Here is a 22,112-nt window from a genome sequence, read left to right as displayed (position 1 = left end):
GAAATGTTCTATGAATTTAGTAGGAGATCCTGGAAACCATACATGTTAAATACGTCTAAAAACCTATTTAACGGGGTAATATATATAGCAATGTTTTGCAAGCATAACATATATGGTGCGCATAAGATACATGGTGTGATATGTTTTACTAGCAGAATACATATTACGGAGTAATATGCATTGCAAATTACAAGATATCTATTTTGATGATGGTTTTTATTATGCAAAGCAAAGCATGTTATGCACATAATTTACATTTGCAAAACATATATGATTAATTGATTTTTAAGGTTTCCATGATCTCCGTACACACTGGAAAATTGTTCACTGATTCCAGTTATGAACTTAGTCTGACAAAAGAAATTACTACATAAAAAACATAGAAAGATTAGCTAGTTCAAATCTTGAAAAGAGTTTATAAATAACATTACAGAAAGCCATGTTTCAAGGAACCAAATCACGGGCGCTCATTTTTGAAGTATTAATTTGTCATTCGTGCCACGATAAATTTTGAGAATATTGGGGGTTGCATGTATCGAACCAGAGTCCTCTGTCGGTCTCTGGTACCATGTCAAGGAACTCGTTACTCTAAAACCTCACGGTGTTAGAAAATAACTCTTTCCAGGATCTTATATTCTAACACCATGTTCTACTAAAAATCAGCTTATTTTACAAACTCTACAAATGTTCCAAATCACTAGTTGGAACTGCACAAATCAAGTAAAAACTATACAAGTCACCCGATAACATTGCACAAATTACCTCGACGTGTACAGTACAAAGCATTCGGACAAACATCGCATTAATTAAATAAACAAATACTTAAAATCACTGTAGGAGTTGTATCAATCCTATCGTATAATAATCTTCATCATTGATACATATGCAGATGACCGGGTGGATTAGAAAGGCCAGAAAGGTAAAAAGTGTTTTTGTACATGCTCCCATACTTGAATAGGTTTGGTTTGATGAGCCTGGTCACACTGATCACCGGTTTACTCTAAAACGTGAATTCAATGAGTTTGTACAGGCACCATGTTCTTGCCGGTAGTTGATGATAAATTTATGAAGTTGCAGGTATCTGTGATCTGTGAACCAAGAAATGGAAACTGGTGGAACTCAACAGACCAAAGTACTGCACTTGCAGATTTGGAGACTAGTTGTAGATTTGGAGGCAAGTGTGAATTAAAAAGGCCTCCATACCAAAGAGAGGTCATTTAAGCCATTGCTAATTTGCTATGGGTGTCGGGAATTCTAAGCATTTCATTCTTTGATCAGTACAGATTCGGAATATTAACAAAAAGGTACTTATAATTCAATTAAACAACTTTTCCGGCAAAAAGAAAAAGAAGGAACTTCCCAAATTCAACAAAATAAAATTAGTTTATTATCAGCCTGGAATCAATAAATATATATATATAATTGTGCATGCACTTCCCTCTATAGAGAATAGAGGCATCACATTTCTCCTACAAAATCTTTTAAGCTGAACAGAGACATCTCCGCTTCTGTAGGACTGTGCTACATCATCAAACCCTAGGCTTTGAATCAAAAGGAGAAAACGTCCTTAAATCAGTTTGCACTCAACTTGTAGTAGCTGCTCAACTTCAGCTTTAAACTTTAGTATTAAAAATATATAACACCAATAGTGAAACATGTTGGGATTTCCGGATCCGGATGAGTATGAGGATGAATATGAGAGCTTCTGTCATATCCTGAATGGCCTGTTTCCAGAGCTAGACCGATCTATCCTTGCCCTTTTTACCTTTGCATTCATGGTCGCGATTTCTTGAAATAGATTTTGCTTGCTAAAGTTGTGCTTCAATCTTCGTATTCTCTTTCTCCTCCCTTGATCATATTCGTTATTCCTGGTAAAGCAACCAATGCGTCATTAAAAAAACTAAGGTAGTTCTTATGACCTGACCAGGTTCAAGAATTCGGTACTTTATTCAACAAGTTCTCATGGTAAGCCCAATTTAACATTCGTGATACAACATAAGTGGGTGCATGGAAACCATATAACACTGAATAGTCTACTATATCCTGTAATGTATATATAGCCGCAATTAGGTAAAGCATACAGCACAGAATTCCCTTGATCAGCAAATATTCACCAATATTTGTACGAGGGATGATGGTGGAACAACGTAATACTAAACTGAACAGTTCCGGAAGGGTTGAGGTATATATTCTAAAGGGAATTTAGGTCCACAAAGGGAATTTGAGGTATATATTCTAAAGGTTGCTTCCTAATTTCCAACGCTAAATAGCAAATTACATATCAACAGAACAATTAGCATGTTTCGGATTACTAGAATTCATGATATAGATTGTTATTATTATAGTGTCAAGTTCAAACCTAAACCTGCCAAGAAAGGAGATTCATTTTGTTATGCTCCTCAAAAACAACAAATTGAGATTGTTTTTAGAAACATGATATTCCATTTCAAATTCCCAAATTTATACTTATATTTGAATGTCTTAAGATTTGAATCAAATCCAAATTATTTTGGTTATCCAAGCATGTCATTTGTACAATCCAGAGTTTCAATTGAATTCCAAGTTCCAGAACAAGCCATCAAATTGGCGTTCTTACTAGTAGAGAGATCCACTTACCATTCATCTGCAACATAACCAATAGCAAAATTGTTCACGCAACCGGGATCTTTCATTTGCAATGACTGAGATTTAATCTCATCCCAACGGGCAGCTGCAATATAGCGATAAAAGTAAAAAAAACATTTAGGTATCAAAAGCTGATATAGTGAAGGCATTCTATGCAATAGTCGGTCAATATCTGCACCAAAATTAAATAAAAAAATACTGAGGAAACTGCTAAATCCCAAATACTCACCTATTGTCTCCTCGAGGCCCCTGGTAAGCATACCCATTAAACCATTCTGCATCGATTTTTGTGTGCTGTCGTTTAAGTTATTATCTCGTCTGACGTTCCATTGATTTGCTTCTGAACCAGATTTACGATTCTCTAGTGATTGATGAGTAAGCACATCATAATTCTGACCATCTCCTTTTGCAAACTCTCCATGGGTACCACTCATTTTAGAATTACCGTTAGAGTTCAAAACCAAATTATTGACCTCATTTTTCTTGTTCCTCTTGGACTTTGCTTTCTTCACTTTTCTTTGAGAGATGGCCATACTACCAGAAGGCTGGTAGCCTGTGCAAGTAGATGGCTGAAGATCTAATGGTATACCACTTGCATCCACCAAAATCTTCTCACTGAGATGTCTGGTCTCTGATATGCATTTCTTGTTTCTTTTATGCTTTTCCTTCCGCACACGTAAAGCTGCTGCCATAAAGATATTGGAGCTAAGCTGCATTTTCATCATTGGATACTTTGTAAGCTTCTTCATCTGCTTGACGTGCTTTCCTGCAGGAACATTCTTTTGTACCGATGTTCTGTTTGGCACGCCTGATGATTCTGCTGACTGGATACCTTTCATTCCCTAAATATTTTTTACAAAGATATGCAAGTATTAGGACTTAACTATCTAACATCTGAGAGATTTAAAATCAAAGATCCTTACCTGACAATTTTCTCCATTTCCTGAGTTTGAAGATAAAAGAGGAAGGATCTGTTCCTTTGCCTTCACGCAAGGATCCAATCCGGAAGCTCCACCATTTGTCTAGAAAACAAAGCAAATAAACACAAATTATATGACAAAACCAATGTGGTTAATGCCTGAATTCTGTAGAGATATACCTTTCCCAGATCCTCCTTCACTAACGTATTCCCAGAAGATCTCTGAAGGGTGCAACAGTTGGGAGATATAGCAACTACCTCGTCAAGATTCTTCATAGGGCTCATGTGAGCTCTGCCGGCTGGTAAATCTCCAACCGGATTCAAAGAATCTTTACCAGCACCATCTTTACAGTTTCTGTCGGAACCACATTTGACAAGAATAACATCACTTGTATTCACCGTATTTTGTAGTTTAACAGAGCCCGTACCAGATAAATCCTGTTGTGGCATACAGTCTCCGTCTTCTTGGCTCGCGACAGAAACTGTCTTCAACGAATCCTTTAACGGCGGCGGCCTTAAAGAAAGTCCAAACGGAGGGTCCTTCTTAGGCGTTGGGTGCTGTGCAGTGGTTAAGCCGCTAACAGCCTCGGTAGGGCAATCTTTCTCCAAGTTTTTTAGGGATAATTCTGCAGTTATTGAGTCTCTCTGAGCAACAGCAACAGAAGATGCTTTATTATCTAATGTTGTGTTTGTTCTTGTACTCTGAATGGCTTCTTTTGATTCTTGCTTGACACTAGAAGACATTGTTCTTCCCATAGCATTTGCGGTCACGTTTTCTTTATAATCCGATCTCTTAGATCCAATATTTCTATTATCTCGATAATAGAACAACATATATGCTTTCTGCTCCAAAACCTTCTTCTCACTGACTTGAAAAACCTGAAAATCACCATATGCAGCAACAATAAACTTTCAAGAGTAAATCACGCGTGAGTTTTCATTTTACCAAACAAATCAGTACTATACGGAAAAGTCTGGTCTAAAAATAGTTGACACTTAGCATAGACAATATGTACAGACACTGCAGAATATGCAACAATCTTAAGTTGATCAAAAAGACGATGGGGGAAATGAATAATGCAGTTTGCCACCTGTGACTACTGCTACAAATCTCTTCACTAAATCTTGATAATCTGAAGTTGTCACTGTTTATTGGTGAAATTATAAGTTTCTTCAAAACAATTAAAAACCCCACTGATAATGCTATCCTTATTACCTGATTGTCATCAAGGGAGTACCACATGCCACTTGATGTGCGAACAAAGCAGTAATAATGCCCAGAATGGGTACTCCATCCAGCATGAACCAAGACACCATAAAGTGTGTAATTCAAATTTCTATCCTGCAAAATCAAAAAAAAAAGGACAAAATTAGAAGTCCTTCGCTAACTAGTATATGAGATATTGGTGCATGTAAATGATGCTACTATTGACCACATCAACATGTACCAAAACTCCGAACTCCAATACATGATGCAACAGAGAAATCAGTATCATTTCAAAAAAAATTAAGTAAACCAATTGACTGACATAATAAGGAATTTTAAACAAAACTGACTAGCACCAATATCTAGTTTAACACTATAAAGTATAAACAAAAAACATAATTTTTTTTAACCATTTGTGTTCCATCTTACATGTTAGAGAGCCAACCAGAAGTGTAGCATACACGTAAAATTTCAAAAAAAAAAAAAAGCTAAAATAGTTTACTTTCCGAGTGATGCTGGACATGGTTCTGTTTTCTAATCAAATGGTGGAAGTTCTAATACAAAGATTTGTAAAAATTTGTACAACTGCATAGAACACTAAAGTTAGCAAGTAAACTTACATATGGATCGGTTACAAAGGGTTTCAAGTCCAGTGTAGGCCCAAAATGAATCCTTTTGTCTATCTTTTGTCCAACTAAATATGATCCAAACCTCTTCAAATGAATAGTCAGCACAAAAGGTGCTTTGTGAATGGTAAGCTGTTTATGAGCCCTAACTTTCTGTTTACATTGTTGGCAATTATACTGCTTCTCCCCGCCATCTAATTGTTCTTTGGCAGTAAAATGGGCAAGTGCCTTATACAAAGAATCTGCTTTATAAATTTCAAGGCTCAAGTCTATAAATGGATCAAATTTGTTGGAAGAGAAGGAACATTGTGTACATTTCACCTGAAACAAGTATCAGCAGGGAAAATATAAAATAAAGGCAGGAAATAACAACCAAAAATTAAGAAAATGCTCTCACATTACTGCAAGAACCTTCATCCATGAACACATTTACAAATCAAACCATTTTCCGAAATTTGAAATTCTTAGTTTTTCTTTCTCTTAATTTTACAAGTCAGAGTGCCGTACACAGCTAAAACCGCTACCTGACTACGGAGGCTGCCACCGAAAATTTTGTGAACCAAACTGTTATCATAAGCAATTGGAGATTCACTAGGTACTCCCGAAGGTAAGCAGCACTTGTGCATCGATTCTAGCAAGTTTACCATGTATTCATGAGCATCCTCCTGCCTAGAATTACGGAAACTCCGTGATATGCCTGATTCTATGGTCAAGGACTCACAAAGAACGGAAAAAACCGCTTTCTAGCAGATCATACAGCAGTTCACATTGTAAATTGAGCGCTGAGAATGGCATTTTGTATTCAGGTAGGAGAATCACGATTTTTTGAACTGTGAGGTATTTAAAGGCTTTTCATGTGGCTGGCAGAATAAAATGCCACTGATGCTTATAATGGTAATGTTGAAACCTACATATAAACTCAAAATATTTTCTTCTGATAATTACGGATGAGAACATCGAATAAATAATTAAAAAGTAAAAGAATACAATTGTGGTAGAGTTCAGACACACTTTTTCAAACCAAGGATGATTGTACAATTACCTGTCTGATAATAGATTGAGCTAATACATTGCTTCTCTAAGAACAAGTACAAAAAAATAGACAAACCGGTTAAAAAAAATTCTATCATTTGTGCAAAAATGGCTCAAACAACACAGATCATCCACATCTGCATGTAACTTCAATGTGGCACTCAACAATCAGTATAGAAAAATGCAAAAAAAAAAAAAACTTGTTCAAAATACACACAAACATATCTAATACAAAATGAGCATGTCATAATATTGGTATATAAAAGCTTAATTCAGTCATACAAGTAAACAACCTTGCAAAATATGTAATAAGTTTTAATTGAGTAAACTAGGAAACAAGAAAATGCAATACATCAAAAGGATACACCTCAAGTTTGAGACAATCTCCTTGGGTTCTAATATTCTTCCAGGTGACTGCAGAGCACGGCTAACATGTTTTTGGATAGCACACAAAGCACAAAATCCAGACGTACGACCTTCATGAATAAAATTATTACCAAAAAAATTACCAAATGTCTTTAACACAATCACAATTATTAGCAAATGGAGCTGGGAAAAAATTGTTTAGTTATTTAGATATATCACAAAAACAACATATTATATTTAATATCCTGCCAATTTCCCTTCCAATATTTCATCGTGACAAGACTGGGAGTCATGGATATCATGAAAAACCAATATCTAGAACATGGAGCTGAAACTTGAGTTCAAAACCAATTCTTCGTGTTCTAGAGGAATTTTTAGGTTTTACCCCCATGGACCAGAACTCATACAGTAAAATGTTGTCAAGACTCGATACTTAATTTTAGGTTGTGTAGCAGATGATCCTGTTAAAAAACTCTACAGATACAAGGTATAAAAAAACTATTTTATCAATTCTAACAGTTCAGTTATAGTTGTCCTGGTTAAATCAGAATTAAGATGTGGTACTATTATTATCTTCTCCTTATAAAGTGAATTATAATATAGGAGAAATACTGGGAATAATACCAATTAATAAACATGTGAGAGAGAATTTGACCATGCATAATAGAGTGTTTAGCAAGTGGTAGAAGTCTACATATTAGTCAGATTTCACTCTGAGATTTTCCCTTGAGCCAATTTAATTTTAGTAAGAGTTTTTTCCACAATAGTAATTTGTGTCAGGTTTGGAATCGGTAATGAAGAAATGGTGCCATGTCATGGTTACAGTGTATATTATATATTGACTGATTGCAATTGAGGACAGAAAATAGAACTCACACGAAGTCTGATGCTTTCCGCTCTGTAAATATGCAGCTAAAGGCTCGGTGTATGTCAGACACTGCAACACTGAATTCAAAAAACAAGTGTTTCCAAGATTGGCCAAACCAGCACCCTGTAAATCATTAATAGTGTGTTAATTAAAGTAAGTAAAAATGGCATATATTACAACTTGTAATGTAAACCTATCCTTTAACCATAAAGTTGGGAAACACGGCATAGGGATGGCTACTGATAATTAATTAAATTAGTAAAGGGCAGACCAACTCTCGTGCGAAGATTTAAGATTATTCAGTAGAGGCTTTGGATACCATTGCAATTAGAAACAAACTTCACAAACGAAGCAAGTAAGTAAACCTCGAATTCAAAGATAATACAAGGCAAGGAAATTACTGTAACTTAAATTTAAAGGCACCGATTTTACATTTAAATATAGGATATGACAGTGACGCGCTATACATCATACACTTTAGCAATGTTTAGTTACAAGAATTGGAATCCTGACGCACACATCCATAGCTTCAACCAATGAGCCCAATTTTAAAAGATCTAGCACAATTGTTACGATACACTACATCATCTGTGTCACATATGGAAAAGTCACTAATCAAACAAAACCAGCTATCTTTCCAAACAATAAACAACAAATAAACGAAACACAAACTAGAACAAAGTTACTCTACAACTATCGAAACACCGAAAACAAAACAGCTACTAGCAAAACAATAAATACAAAAATAGTAAAAAAGAGCTCACTATTTTGCGAAAAGTGATCCGAAAACTGAGCTCAGGATCCATCTCCAACCCATCCGACCCATCAATGATCTTCTTCCCGTTAGATTTCGGAGTTTGCGTTGGTGAATTCGAGCTGCTGTTGGAATTAAGAGGCTCAAGGCGAAAATTTCGCGGAGCATAACTAAAGCTCCTTTTATTAGCATTTCTCCGGGAGATATGAAAATTGATAGTAGTAGTTGTTGAATCGGATCTGGATAAACCATTCCCGGCCATTAGATACACAATTGAATGAGCTCTGGGTTTTTGTATATATGGTGATGAAATGAGGAAAAGGGAGGAAGAAAGAGAGAGGGGGGGCAATAAACCCTACAAAAACAAATTAGTAGTTTAGTCCTCGCTAGGGTTCAGTAGTTACCGGTCTAATGTAGCTCATCCCAAGTGTACACATTTTTTTTTTATTTTACCTTTTTCTTGTAAGGGCCTATGTGTACAGGCAGATTAAAATGTAAACCATGCTTAAATTTTTTAGAATCCTTGCACTTCTTTTCTATATTTTATTACACTTTTTGTTATCATAAATTACATTCTTTTTATTTAGATATATTTGAAATCATGCAATCCTTGTGAAAATTTTCAATATTAATTCAATAAATATTATATAATATCCTATACATAATTAGTGTATCATTAGGATTAATATTGTAAGGCACTTAAAATGATACGGTTATATGATTTCGTGGTAATCACGGTTAATAAGGTCATATTAAAACTAAAACTAGTTATTCACTTCACACGCAAGGCTTGCGTTGTACATAAGTTCAAAGTACAAAAAAAATTACTCAATTTTTTTTAAATTAGTTTTCCCAATGAACTCATATAATAAAGATCTAGTTTGTTCAAATAAACTCATTCTAATCATTTATAATATGTAATTATTTTAGATAAAAATCTTACATAAATATCAAAATGCTATAGAACCGAATGAACAAATAAAAAACAAATACATAAAAAAAACCTAAAAAATATATAAAAAAAATTAATTTAATTATTTAATACATCATATATTACAACAAATAAAAATTCAAATCAAAAATTAAAAAAAAATAAAAATAAAAATAAAAATAAAAAATCATAATAGTTGTGAAAACACTATAACAAAGTTTTATATTATTTACATACATATGCGTGATTGAAATTAAATAAATAAATAAATAATTTATAAAACATATTTCATGATATGTTAAAATTTATTTTGCACTGTATTAATATGAAATTAAGTTTAATTATAAAAAGTACAATAATGGGTTATGAAAATTATATCATATTGAAGGTTAGATATTTAATTTTTATATTATAAATTTTAGAACACGTATTTTCTTAATATTAATATTAAAATATTAATCACAAATCAAAATATCTAACAAATCATATAAAATTTATATATTTAAATGTATTCAAATCATTATTTTTCTAAAAGTCATAAATGAAATAGTTTAGTTGTAAATAAGTTTAAAAAATAATTTATTTTGAAAAAATAAAAGAATTGTCATGTGTAATACACCACTAAATTGAGCAAAAATAATACATCTTTAATATTTGTTAATTTCAAATTACTAACAACAAAAAAAATATCTAATAAATACAATACAAGTTAAACTAATAAAAGAATTGTCACGTGTAATATACCACTAAATTGAGTAAAAACAATAAAATTTTAATATTTGTTAATTTCAAATTACTAAAAAAAGATATCTAATAAATACAATACAAGTTAAACTAATAAAAAAACTAATACTTAAATATATAGCATCATTAAAAATTATTTTTATTATTATGGGTTAATATATGAATGTGTAATTATAATATATGTATATGTATATTACTAATATTAAAATTAAATTGTTAAATCATAATGCTAACTTAACAAACATAAATATTTTTAAAAAATGTTCAAAATTTTAATAAAAAATTATATATATATATATATATATATATATATATATTTTATAAACTAGCCCGGGCATTGTACGGTATAAAGCTAGTAATTGTTAGTTTAGTTTGGAGCGTCGCTTCTTAATTCAAATGGTGGTGGTTTATTTTTTGAATTTCAGATTTTAGTTTGATTATCAAAAAAAAATAAAATGAAATTTTTTATCGCATATATATTTTCTTTTAAAATGTTTTGAAAATTTTACTACAATTTTATTGTTGGATAGGTTCCAGGTTTAAGTTAGGGATGATCTACTAACATAAAAACAAATTTTATAATTTTCACCTTTAATTTTTATGAAAATAATAAAAGTACCCCTTCAAAATTCATAAATATAAAATTGTCTTCGCAACATTTGCTCGATATCCGCCTAAATAAAAATTCATGGATCCGCCCATGCGTTCAACCCTCACTCACCCCGAGAATTTTTAGAACAAATATTATCATTATTAGTAAGATTTGATATTCTTTATTTTATTATTTAACTAAAAAAATATACTTCGCGTAAAAACACTAAGAACAAACATAGAATCTTGGGCCATAATGATTGGCTACATTTTAAAAATGATATGTTAATATTAATTCAAATTGTTATAAATAGAATATTTAATTTCAATATGGTAATAGATGATGTAGAGTTATGTTAGTGGTTCAACAAATTTGGTCAATATAATAAGTTTGCCTAAAATTTTAACAAGAGAAATGTCTTATTGGAAAGCAATTTTTTTTACACGATCTCTATAATTATATATATGATATATCATTTAAATTTTTAGTTAAGGACTTAAAATACACGGCTCGCTCGTTTGGCCACCTTTACTTACAAGTATGCAAATCTTGTGACATTATTACAAATGTTTGCCTAATACACATCCTTGCTGGATCTGTATCTACGCACATCATGACATGAAACGTGTCAAATTTTTATGTCAAATGAACTCATTATCAACATTTGTCATCCTTCCAATTTTCAATACAAACATATGAGATAGATAATTTCCAGTGTAATAATAATAAATTAATGTCTTTATAAATAATAATAAGTCTTTGACAAGATAGTACTAAATTGATGAATTGCATATAGGGCTGAGCAAAAAATCGAAATGAAACCGAAATTGAACCGAAATCGGTAAAAACCGATGCATATAAAATTGAACCGATCCGAAATCGAAAAATTAAAAATCGAACCCGAATTCGATTGTTAGGTTCCAGTTTTATGTTAAAACCGAACCGAGAAACTAAACAGTTCTGATCAATAAAAATAAATAAATTAATATATATATATATTATATATTTACAACTATCACTCTATATTCTACATTAAATTTTTTAGTGTATAAGTCACAAAGAAAGGTGTAATCTCAATAAATCCTCAGCTACCTTACATGTCTCGTATATATGATATCATTTTGTCCTAGATTAAGCATAGAATTTCCAGGATTAAGCTTTGGTTGGTCACTTACATTTTTTATCTCTCCATGTAAGTCGGGTTATGATAAAAGAGAAGATTAGCACAATAATAAAAGAAATCTCGTGTATATATTACTAGGACATCACCGCAGAGGTGATACACCAATAACATTTATTGCCTCTCCTAACAAAAACAACAACAACAATCTTAATTTTTTTATAGTTTTGCCTTGCAAGATGAGTGTTTTCTTAGTAAGTTTTATTTATTAAATTCAAAATAAATTTTCTATTTTTATTTCATGCGATTTTATAACCGTAACCGAACCGATAAAAATCAAACCAAGGTTTTTAAAACTGGAATTGATCCAATGAATCAACTGCGGTTGCGGTTTTTAATTTTAAAAATCGAGAACATGCAGTTTTGGTTCCGGTTTTATCTAAAAACTGAATCGAGGTTTGCTCTCCCCTAATTGCGTATACATAAATGTATAGACATATATATCATATCACAATGATATGATACATCAAACATTTTATGTTATAACGTGATAAGAAATACATATCTCATGCAGTACTATCAAACTTATGAGTTTATAAATAAGGATAAACCTATGATAAAATAGTATCAAGCTAATACATTCATAAATAAACAGTTACGTCAAGGAGGAAACACATGTATCATATTATAAATGAGCCTCCATTATATATGTATCATACACATATTCTGATGTGACAAGATATATGCATCTGACAATGACATGTCCGTTGGACTTGCTAAGCATGCCTAACTTCATATTACTATGATATTTTTTGCTCTGGACCGAACCCGCACAGATTTGGTCTTGGGAACATCCCAAAAGGCCTCATACTAATGGAGTTAACCGGCTGCTTATCTACTAGCAATTTGCCCCTCCTACAAACGATGTGGGACAACTCCTAACAATCTCACCCTTCACACATCGGACTCGACACCTACCGAATCTGCCACCTGATTGTGTGATCAGATTCCCCATTGACCCATACTAGAAGGTCCACCTGCCTCCCCCTTAAGCCCATCTGGGGTTAGCCCCATCTACCGTTTCCTAGGTCCATTCTGGAGCTCACGTAAGATTGTAATGGACCGTTATAACCTAAAGCGCGGATACCACTTGTTGGGTTTGCTAAGCATGCCTAACTACACGTTATTTATTATGTGCATTCCACTTATTTAAGGATTTGTCCGCACATTAGTTGAATGCAGATAATAAATAAGATTTATACCCCACTTTTTTATAATGTATACATCACAATCTCTATAATTATATATATGATATATCATTTAAATTTTTAGCTCAGGGCTTAAAATGCTCTTATATAAATGATATACAACATATATTACCATGCATGTTTACCTAATATACACTCTTGCAAGTAGAGGTGGCCAAACGGGCGGGTTGAACCGCCCGAACTCGCCCCGGCTCGTCAATAACCCGCGTATAATCAGCACGTATCGGGCCAAGTTGGAACCAACACAAACCATTACAAGAAGCGGGCTGGTCACGAGTCCAGAAACTATGATTCGGAGAACGGCACGGCATGACATGCGGAACGGCACGTGACCCGACACGACTCAGTGAACTGCTTCACCCCGCTTAACCCGCCTGGCACGACACACCCAGAATGTTTAGCACGTGCCAGCCTCTCTCTCTACCCTCTCCTGCTGCCCTCTCTCACCCACTCATCTCTCTCTTTCTCTCTCTCTCTCTATATATATATATATATCTCGCTCTCCTATCTATCTATATATGTTATGCTTGAGTGACATTATTTAGTGGAAATTAATTTTTTATTTGAATAGATTGTGTGGTATACTGATGCATGAAAAGATGTATACAACAATTATACATTTTCACAATTATATTTTTCTATGTGATTGTGACTCACAGTGGTGCAACACATGCACATTTATACAACAATAAAAATACCTCGTCCACCCGATTAACTCGTCAACCCGTTAACATGCCAGCCCACCTATGCACGCGCTTGCACCGTCTCTTTCTGTAACCCTCTAGCCTGACCCGTATAACTCATATAAACCACGAGTTACTCACGAGCTCACCTCTCGTGATTCGGCACGAATTCAGCACTCTCCGTTCAGTAAAACGTGCCATTCGTGAGCCTGAAATTTGAGAATCTGGCCCGCCGAAAATCCGGCACGGCACTAACGACCCACTCGTTTGGCCACCTCTAGTTGCAACTATGCATATCTTGTGACATTATTATAAATGCTTACTTAATACACATCCTTGCAGGATCTATGTCTAGTCACATCATGACATGAAACATGTCAAATTTTTATGTCAAATGAACTCATTATCAACATTTGTCACCCTTCCAATTTTCAATACAAACTTATGAGATAGATAAATTTCCAATGTAATAATATTAAATTAATTCCTTTATAAATAATAATAAGTCTTTGACAAGATAGTACTAAATTGATGCATTGCGTATAAGACTGAGTAAAAAATCGAAATGAAACCGAAATCGGTAAAAACCGATCCATATGAAATTGAACCGATCCGAAATCGAGAAATTAAAAATCAAACCCGAATTCGATTGTTCGGTTCCAAGTTTATGTTAAAACCGAACCGAGAAACCAAACCGATCCGATCAATAAAAATAAATAAATTAATAATATATATTATATATATTTACAACTACCACTCTATAATCTACATTATATTTTTAGTGTATAAGTCACAAATAAAGGTTTAATCTCAATAAATCCTCAGCTACCTTATATGTCTAGTATATGAAATCATTTTGTCCTGGATTAAGTAGATAATTTCCAGGATTAAGCTTCGGTTGGTCACTTACATTTTTTTTCTCTCTATAAGTAAGTAGGGTTTTGATAAAAGTGAAGATTAGCACAATAATAAAAGAAATCCCATGTATATATTACTAAGACATCACCGCATAGGTGATACAACAATAACATTTATTGCCTCTGCTAACAACAACAAAAACAATCTTAATTTTGTTATAGTTTTGCCTTGCCAATTTCATACTTATAAACTTCAATTTTGTTAACTTTAATAAATGGGTGTTTTCTTCGTAAGTTTTATTTATTAAATTCAAAATAAATTTTCTATTTTTATTTCATGCAATTTTATAATCAAAACCGAACCGGTAAAAATCAAACCAAGGTTTTTAAAACTGAAACCGATCCGATGAATCAACTGCGGTTGCGGTTTTTAATTTTAAAAACCGAGAACATGTCGTTTTGGTTCCAGTTTTATCTAAAAACCGAACCGAGGTTTGCTCTCCCCTAATTGAATATACATAAATGTATAGACATATATATCATATCATAATGATATGATACATCAAACATTTTATGTTATAACGTGATAAGAAATACATCTCTAGTGCATTACTATCAAACTTATGAGTTTATAAATAAGGATAAACCTATGATAAAATAGTATCAAGCTAATACATTCATAAATAAACCGTTACGTCAAGGAGGAAACACGTGTATCATATTATAAATGAGCCTCCATTATATATGTATCATACACATGTTCTTATGTGACAAGATTTACGCATCTGACAATGACATGTCCGTTGGACTTGCTAAGCAGGCCTAACTTCATATTACTATGATATTTTCCGCTCTCGGCCAAACCCGCACGAATTTGGTCTTGGGCACATCCCAAAAGGCATCATACTAATGGATTTATTTGGCTGCTTATCTACTAGCAATTTGCCCCTCCCATAAATGATGTGGGACAACTCCTAACAATCTCTCCTTTCACACATCGGGCTCGACACCTGCCGAATCTGCCACCAGATTGTGTGATCTGGCTCCCCATTGACCCATACTAGAAGGTCCACCTGCCTCCCCATTACTCCCATCTGGGGTTAGCCCCATCTACCATTTCTTAGGTCCATTCTGGAGCCCACGTAAGATTGTATTGGACCGTTATAACCTGAAGCTCTGATACCACTTGTTGGGCTTGCTAAGCATGCCTAACTACATATTATTTATTATGTGCTAATGTACGAATGTGTCCGTACATTAGTGGAATACACATAATAAATAAGATTTATACCCCACTTTTTTCACAAAAGTGTCATAGTTAAGCAAAAGACAAATTTGAATATTACATTTTTTTATTATAATTTAGGAAATGACACTCGTTCAATCTTCAATGTATTGTTGCCGTCATTTTTGGTTCATATTCTTTTAAAAACTTTTCAAATTTGTTTGTATGCTTTACCATGTGCCCTTGTGATATTGGAAAAATTACAAGTACTAAACTTTTGATCTTTTGTTTCTTCAATCCTCAGAAGATTTGTCTGTTGTAGTAGTTTGAAATTTAACTAAGTTCATATATCATGAACTCCTTTTTATTTACAAGACTTTATGACATTGAACTTTAATTTATAACGAGACTTCACGATATAACCATTAAGATTTAAATTTTGTGACATAACTTTATTAGAATTTACAATGCAATGACTTGATGGCATAACTTTATAACTTTACTATTTTGTAAATTCATGATACAATATTTAGACTTTTTAAAATTAGCATTATGCACTTCTCGGTATAGTGGTTCATGAAATTCGTATTATAACTTTGTATATTTCACAATACAACAATTACGAAATTTATGATATCATGCCTTATATTATTTTTCCACTTTTCTGCAACTTCATAGTTTGATAAACTTTTTATTCGCTTAAGACATGGTCAAAAATGATATTCTTATAAGATCGTTCCATTGACTTAAATGCATTTGAGAACTATATAAAATACACTAACATAGTAAGTATGAAGTATTAATGTGTTTGAAAACAAAATTTCTTTTAAATTAAAATGTAAATAATGTACTGAATTCTTGTAGAGCGAGACTTATCATTAAATTTGGCTTATATACATTTGAGAACTGTAAAAAATATCATCATCTACTAGGTACAAAATATTAGTATATTTAAAAATAAAACATTTCTTAAGGGATTATGTAAATAATGTATTAAATTTCTATATGATGGGGCTTGTTGTTAGATTTTTACAATATGCTTCTTTATATAACAAAAAACTTGGTTTTGAATTAAACTTGAATTTGTGTAATTGGTTTATTATGTTATACTTATTCAGTAGCCTTAGGTCATGTATAGGGTAGTTGACCTGTTTTTTTTATTTTTTCGGTTAATAATTTTAGAGTTTTTTATCATCGACTGAAAAAAAATTAGAATTGTTAAGGTAACTGATTATCTAAGTATTTTGAATAAAAAAATACTAACTGTTATGGTTTCGATTCCGTATATCACAAACTATTTAGGACAACATACATATGAAATTCCCTTATACACGATTCATATTAAAATTATAGTACCGGAATTAGTTTATATTTCAATTGATATGGATGAAAAGTAATCTGTAAAAACACAATTAATGCTGAATTAATTATTCTAAAGTTGACTAGTCAAATCCCAGACGCCAAGGGCCAAAGTAGGTCGTCATGGCCACGGTCCAATATCAGCCTTGATAGTCCAAGCAAACTGTGACGACCACTGTGACACCCTCCAAACCCGGGTCAGAAGTTTGGGGTCCACACACATACCTTATTTATAACCTGCTTATAACAATATTAAAGATAATAATAATATGCAATGACCCTACTTACCAACTACCACGGATCGCAATAGGTTAAAGTATGCACACAAGCCAAACACACTAATATACTACATACCGATCAAATCCCAACCATTCAAACTTAAACTGAGTATTAAACTTATTACAAACTTTTACAATTTTAAATTATTCTAAAAGAAGCCTACTAGCTCAGCTCCAACAGCCTTAATCCCTAGCTCTCGCACTGGGCTGGGGATCCTTGCTACCAACTGATTCCTTTTTAACTGGAAAGAATATAAACAACATCGCACAAATGAGCTAACTAGCTCAGCAAGTCACAATGACAAAACTGAGAATAATGATCATCAAGTGAATATGGTTATGATACCAAGTGAACAATGGATTATGATTTAGAATTGGATACTATATTTTTATTTTAAAAAAACCAAGGTTAGGCTGCTGATCAGTCACGCACTAACCCTTGAGCAAAGCACACAACATTGCTCTAACTACTGGATCCAAGGCACACATTGGCCTAACTTGACCATTAAATGGTCTGACCATGAATCTGGTCCACAATTTTATAAAAGCAATCCAATTCTAACATAATAATAGAATGAACAATAATAACAATAATCAGAATCATTAACAACAGTGAATACTTAACAATGAAAGGGTTTCAACCCTTGTAAGGATCAATTAGGTGATTTCAAAGCTTGGATGTTGCGTAATGAAAGAATTGGATAACAAAGGAATCAACGTTTCAGAGTTTCAAGGATTTAGTCTTTCAAAGCATAAGATATCATGGGTTGAGTATATAAGCAATTCAGTTTAGTGTTTGGTATTTAATTTGTATGTACTTGTGGAGTAGTATCGTAGATTTGTGGTTCATGTTTGGGTATACAATAATAAATGGTTTAGAAAGAATAAGGTTTATGGCTCAAGAACAATAACTGAAATCAGGGTTTAGGTTTCAGTGCTTCAAAGCACTTGCAATATCAACAGGACTATCAAGTACTAGAATATCTCGAGAAAGTTCAGAACACTTTCCTGGTATTAGCTTACTATCCTGCACTCGCTTCCAATCACAATCGTCTTACTCCTCAACTACCTGTTTCCCTTTCCTACGTCTTGCCTCTTCTGCTCACATATGATAAGCATCTATCAATCATCAACTCACAGGATTTTATTCAACACATACTTCTATCTACCCTTCGTTTCACCCAAATCCAATTAACGGATTGAAAGTTATGCAATAACCAAGTAAACACCAAATATATAGACCGATAGTCAATCAACAAGTCACGTATAACACATAATACATCACGTAATCAATGACATATCATTTATAAAGAAGTTTCGGGTCATAAATATGCTTTCGGGTATTTAAAATGATTTTTAAAATATTTTTCAGAATTAATACGGTCGTTGGATCAATTTCGGGTTAATAAACAGGGTTCGGTTGGCCACTTCTGGCTCCGAAACAATTTTGTAATAATTATCGAGCCTTGGAAATAATTTAGAATAATATTTTAAAGCTCGAAACTATTTTTCGGAATTTTTAAATCATTTTTAAATAATTAAATCTAATTAAATAAATAATTAAAATCAATTAATAATTAATTAAATCAATTAATTAATTAATTTTTTGAATTAATTGACCAATTAATCAATTAAAAATCAACTGAAATTAATTAACTAATTAATTCAGATTTATTTTTGAATTAAAAATAATTTTCGGAATCAAAATACTAATTTTTAGAATTTTCAGAAATTAAAAATGAATTTTTATAATAAAAATAAATAGGAAATATGATTTTTAAACATTTTATAAACAGGAATCCTATTTTTGAAAACTTTGCAAACTACAGGGACTAAACTTCATCATCTACAAAACTACAGGGGCCTGTTTGCAATTTTGCCAGCCCAGCCGTCGACTCGCCGGAGTGTGGCCGGAGAACACGATTCCGGCCACCTCAGGCCACCAAACTGTCCAGATTTATTCTACAGGTTACCAACAACTTATTCGTGCAATCAAAACTCAATAATCATCTCCGTTCTGGCCGGAAATTGGCCAAGAACATCGCCGGTTTCCGGCGAACATCGAAAACTTTCAAAACACAACTCCCTTCGATCCATTAATCCTCTGTTAACGAGCTATATACTAATCGATTGCAAATTTCATAAGGAACACAACCCACTATAAATCAACAGCTAATAACCCCTGGATCAAAAACCCCCAAATTTCAATTGAAAACATTCATACGGGTTATAAACCCTAATTTTGAAATTCGAAAATTAAACCTACTTTTGAGCATGTTATTTAACTCCAAATCAGACGTATAATATATCAAAATCATCAGGAAAACAAGCTCTACCACATGCAATCATCAAATCATACAAACAATCATCCGAACAAAAATTCATATTTTTCATAAAAATAATTCGAAAATAATTAAATTTATATAAAATCAACCTTTGATTTTGTAGTAAAACAAGTCCTGGAATCTGATAGTACTCCTTGAAACCTTCAAATTGGTTACTCCAACTTTCCAAACGGATTTCACTAACACCTTGAATTTGTGGTTTGATTCTCAGAAAGGTTTATGAATATATGATTTTTCTCTGTAAAATTATATAATTATCTGTCTGCAAATGATTTTGATACGAAATAAAATACGGTAAAAGGCTATTTATACTTACGGGAAATTAGTATCCTGTTGGATCATTCCGGATATAAAACGGTACGTTTATTTGTAAAAACTGATCCAAACGGTATCGGTTTTCGGGATAATTATCCAAATCAGTACAATTTGTACCGCGGTCTTGGTCTCAGCGCCTGGTTACACGTATTACGAAGTGATAATTGTGATAGTTTAATAAAAAGCTCCCGTTTATCGAAAATACGGGTTTTATTGATTTACCGAAACGAATATTGTATCAAAAATGTTGCGCCGGGACCCGCGCAGGACAAACCGTACGCCGGATCGAAAAAGTCGAAACATGGAGAATGCTCGGAATATTACAATTAGGTTAGGAAGGAGTTCTCGGAAGAGTTTCGGGTTCCAAAAACGTAACAACGGTTGACGTCGATTGGTTCCCGTTTTTATAAAATAGATTTTAAATACTCGGAAAAAGATTTTATAAATTTCATATAATTCGTATAAATTCATAAATCAACATAAAAATAATTAGAAAGATATGACAATTATCTATATTTTATTTTGGACATATAAAAAGTAAAATACTCAATTAATAATATTTTTAAATATCTAAACACCGATAACACTTAACAATTAATTCACAGAATAGATACTGAACACACATAATAATTATTTAATAGCAAAAATAATTACACGATATATCCCGGATATTACATCCTTCCCCCCTTAAAAGGATTCTGTCCTCAGAATCTCCTAAGAAAACAAATGAGGGTACTTTTCTCTCATATCACTTTCTAACTCCCAGGTTGACTCTTCAACCTTTGGGTTTCTCCACAATATTCTTACTAACTTTACCACTTTATTCCTTAATACCTTCTCTCGCTCCTCTAGAATCTTTATCGGACTCTCTATATATGACAAATCTGCCTGAAGCTCTATTGGCTCATATTCTATTACATGTCTGGAGTCTGGATTATACTTCTTAAGCATTGATACGTGAAAAACATTGTGAATGTGCTCCATGTGCGGTGGTAATGCCAACTCATAAGCTACTTTGCCAATACGCTTTAAAATCTCAAAAGGTCCGACATATCTTGGGCTTAGCTTCCCTTTCTTCCCAAACCTCGTTAGTCCTTTCCATGGTGTTACTTTCAATAATACCAAACTTCCTTCTTCAAATTCCATGTCCTTCCTTGACTGGTCTGCATACTTTCTCTGAAGATTTTGTGCGGCTATTAATCTCTTCTGGATAATTTCAACAACTTCTTTTGTCTGCTGTACCAATTCAGGTCCGAGTATTTTGCGTTCTTCTACTTTGTCCCAATATACTAGAGATCTACATTTGCGTCCATAAAGGGCTTCATAAGGTGGCATCCCAATGCTGGCGTGAAAACTGTTGTTATAAGCAAACTCTACCAGGGGTAAATGCTCGTCCCAACTTCCTTTGAAATCAATAGCACAAACACGTAGCATGTCCGTCTGCGGGTGATAGGCCGTACTCATATTCAATCTTGTTCCCAAACATTCTTGAAAACTCTTCCAGAATCTTGAATTAAACCTTGGATCTCGATCAGATACGATAGACACTGGAACTCCATGACGAACTACAATTTCTTTTAGGTACATATGGACCAACTTGTCGAGTGAAAATCTTTCATTTATAGGCAGAAAATGAGCTGACTTGGTAAGTCTATCCACTATAACCCAAATGGTATCATGATTAACCCTTGTCCTTGGTAATCCAACTATAAAATCCATGGCAATATGTTCCCACTTCCATTCTGGAATCTCCAATGGCTGTAGCAATCCGCTTGGCCTCTGATGTTCTGCTTTAACCCTCTGACAGGTATAACATTTGCTAATCCATTCCGCAATTTCCCTTTTCATGTCTGGCCACCAATAATTATTCTTTAAATCTCTATACATTTTGGTACTTCCCAGATGGATGGAATATCTTGAACTATGCGCTTCCTGCAAAATTTCATTCTTCAGCTCCGTTACTGGTGGAATCCAAATTCTAGAAGAAAACCTCAAAAT

General features: G+C 33.1%; 1 protein-coding gene across 1 annotated transcript; it reads right to left on the bottom strand.

Moving 5' to 3' along the window:
• Positions 1 to 1,364: 1,364 nt before the first annotated feature.
• Positions 1,365 to 8,788, bottom strand: LOC141712470 (uncharacterized). Its single transcript, XM_074515439.1, has 11 exons — positions 8,408 to 8,788; positions 7,652 to 7,766; positions 6,775 to 6,885; positions 5,902 to 6,074; positions 5,372 to 5,698; positions 4,761 to 4,886; positions 3,725 to 4,423; positions 3,549 to 3,647; positions 2,855 to 3,467; positions 2,617 to 2,710; positions 1,365 to 1,868 (listed from the first exon to the last, which is right to left on the bottom strand). Exons 1-11 carry the CDS (start codon positions 8,657 to 8,659, stop codon positions 1,709 to 1,711), a joined length of 2,769 nt encoding a protein of 922 aa, XP_074371540.1. The 5' UTR covers positions 8,660 to 8,788; the 3' UTR covers positions 1,365 to 1,708.
• Between the last annotated feature and the right edge of the window lie 13,324 nt (positions 8,789 to 22,112).

This window comes from Apium graveolens, chromosome 3, assembly GCF_009905375.1.
Source record: "Apium graveolens cultivar Ventura chromosome 3, ASM990537v1, whole genome shotgun sequence".
NCBI classification, from domain to species: Eukaryota; Viridiplantae; Streptophyta; class Magnoliopsida; order Apiales; family Apiaceae; genus Apium; species Apium graveolens.
Note: the sequence above shows the minus strand (reverse complement) of the source record. Positions and strands in the feature narration are given on the sequence as shown.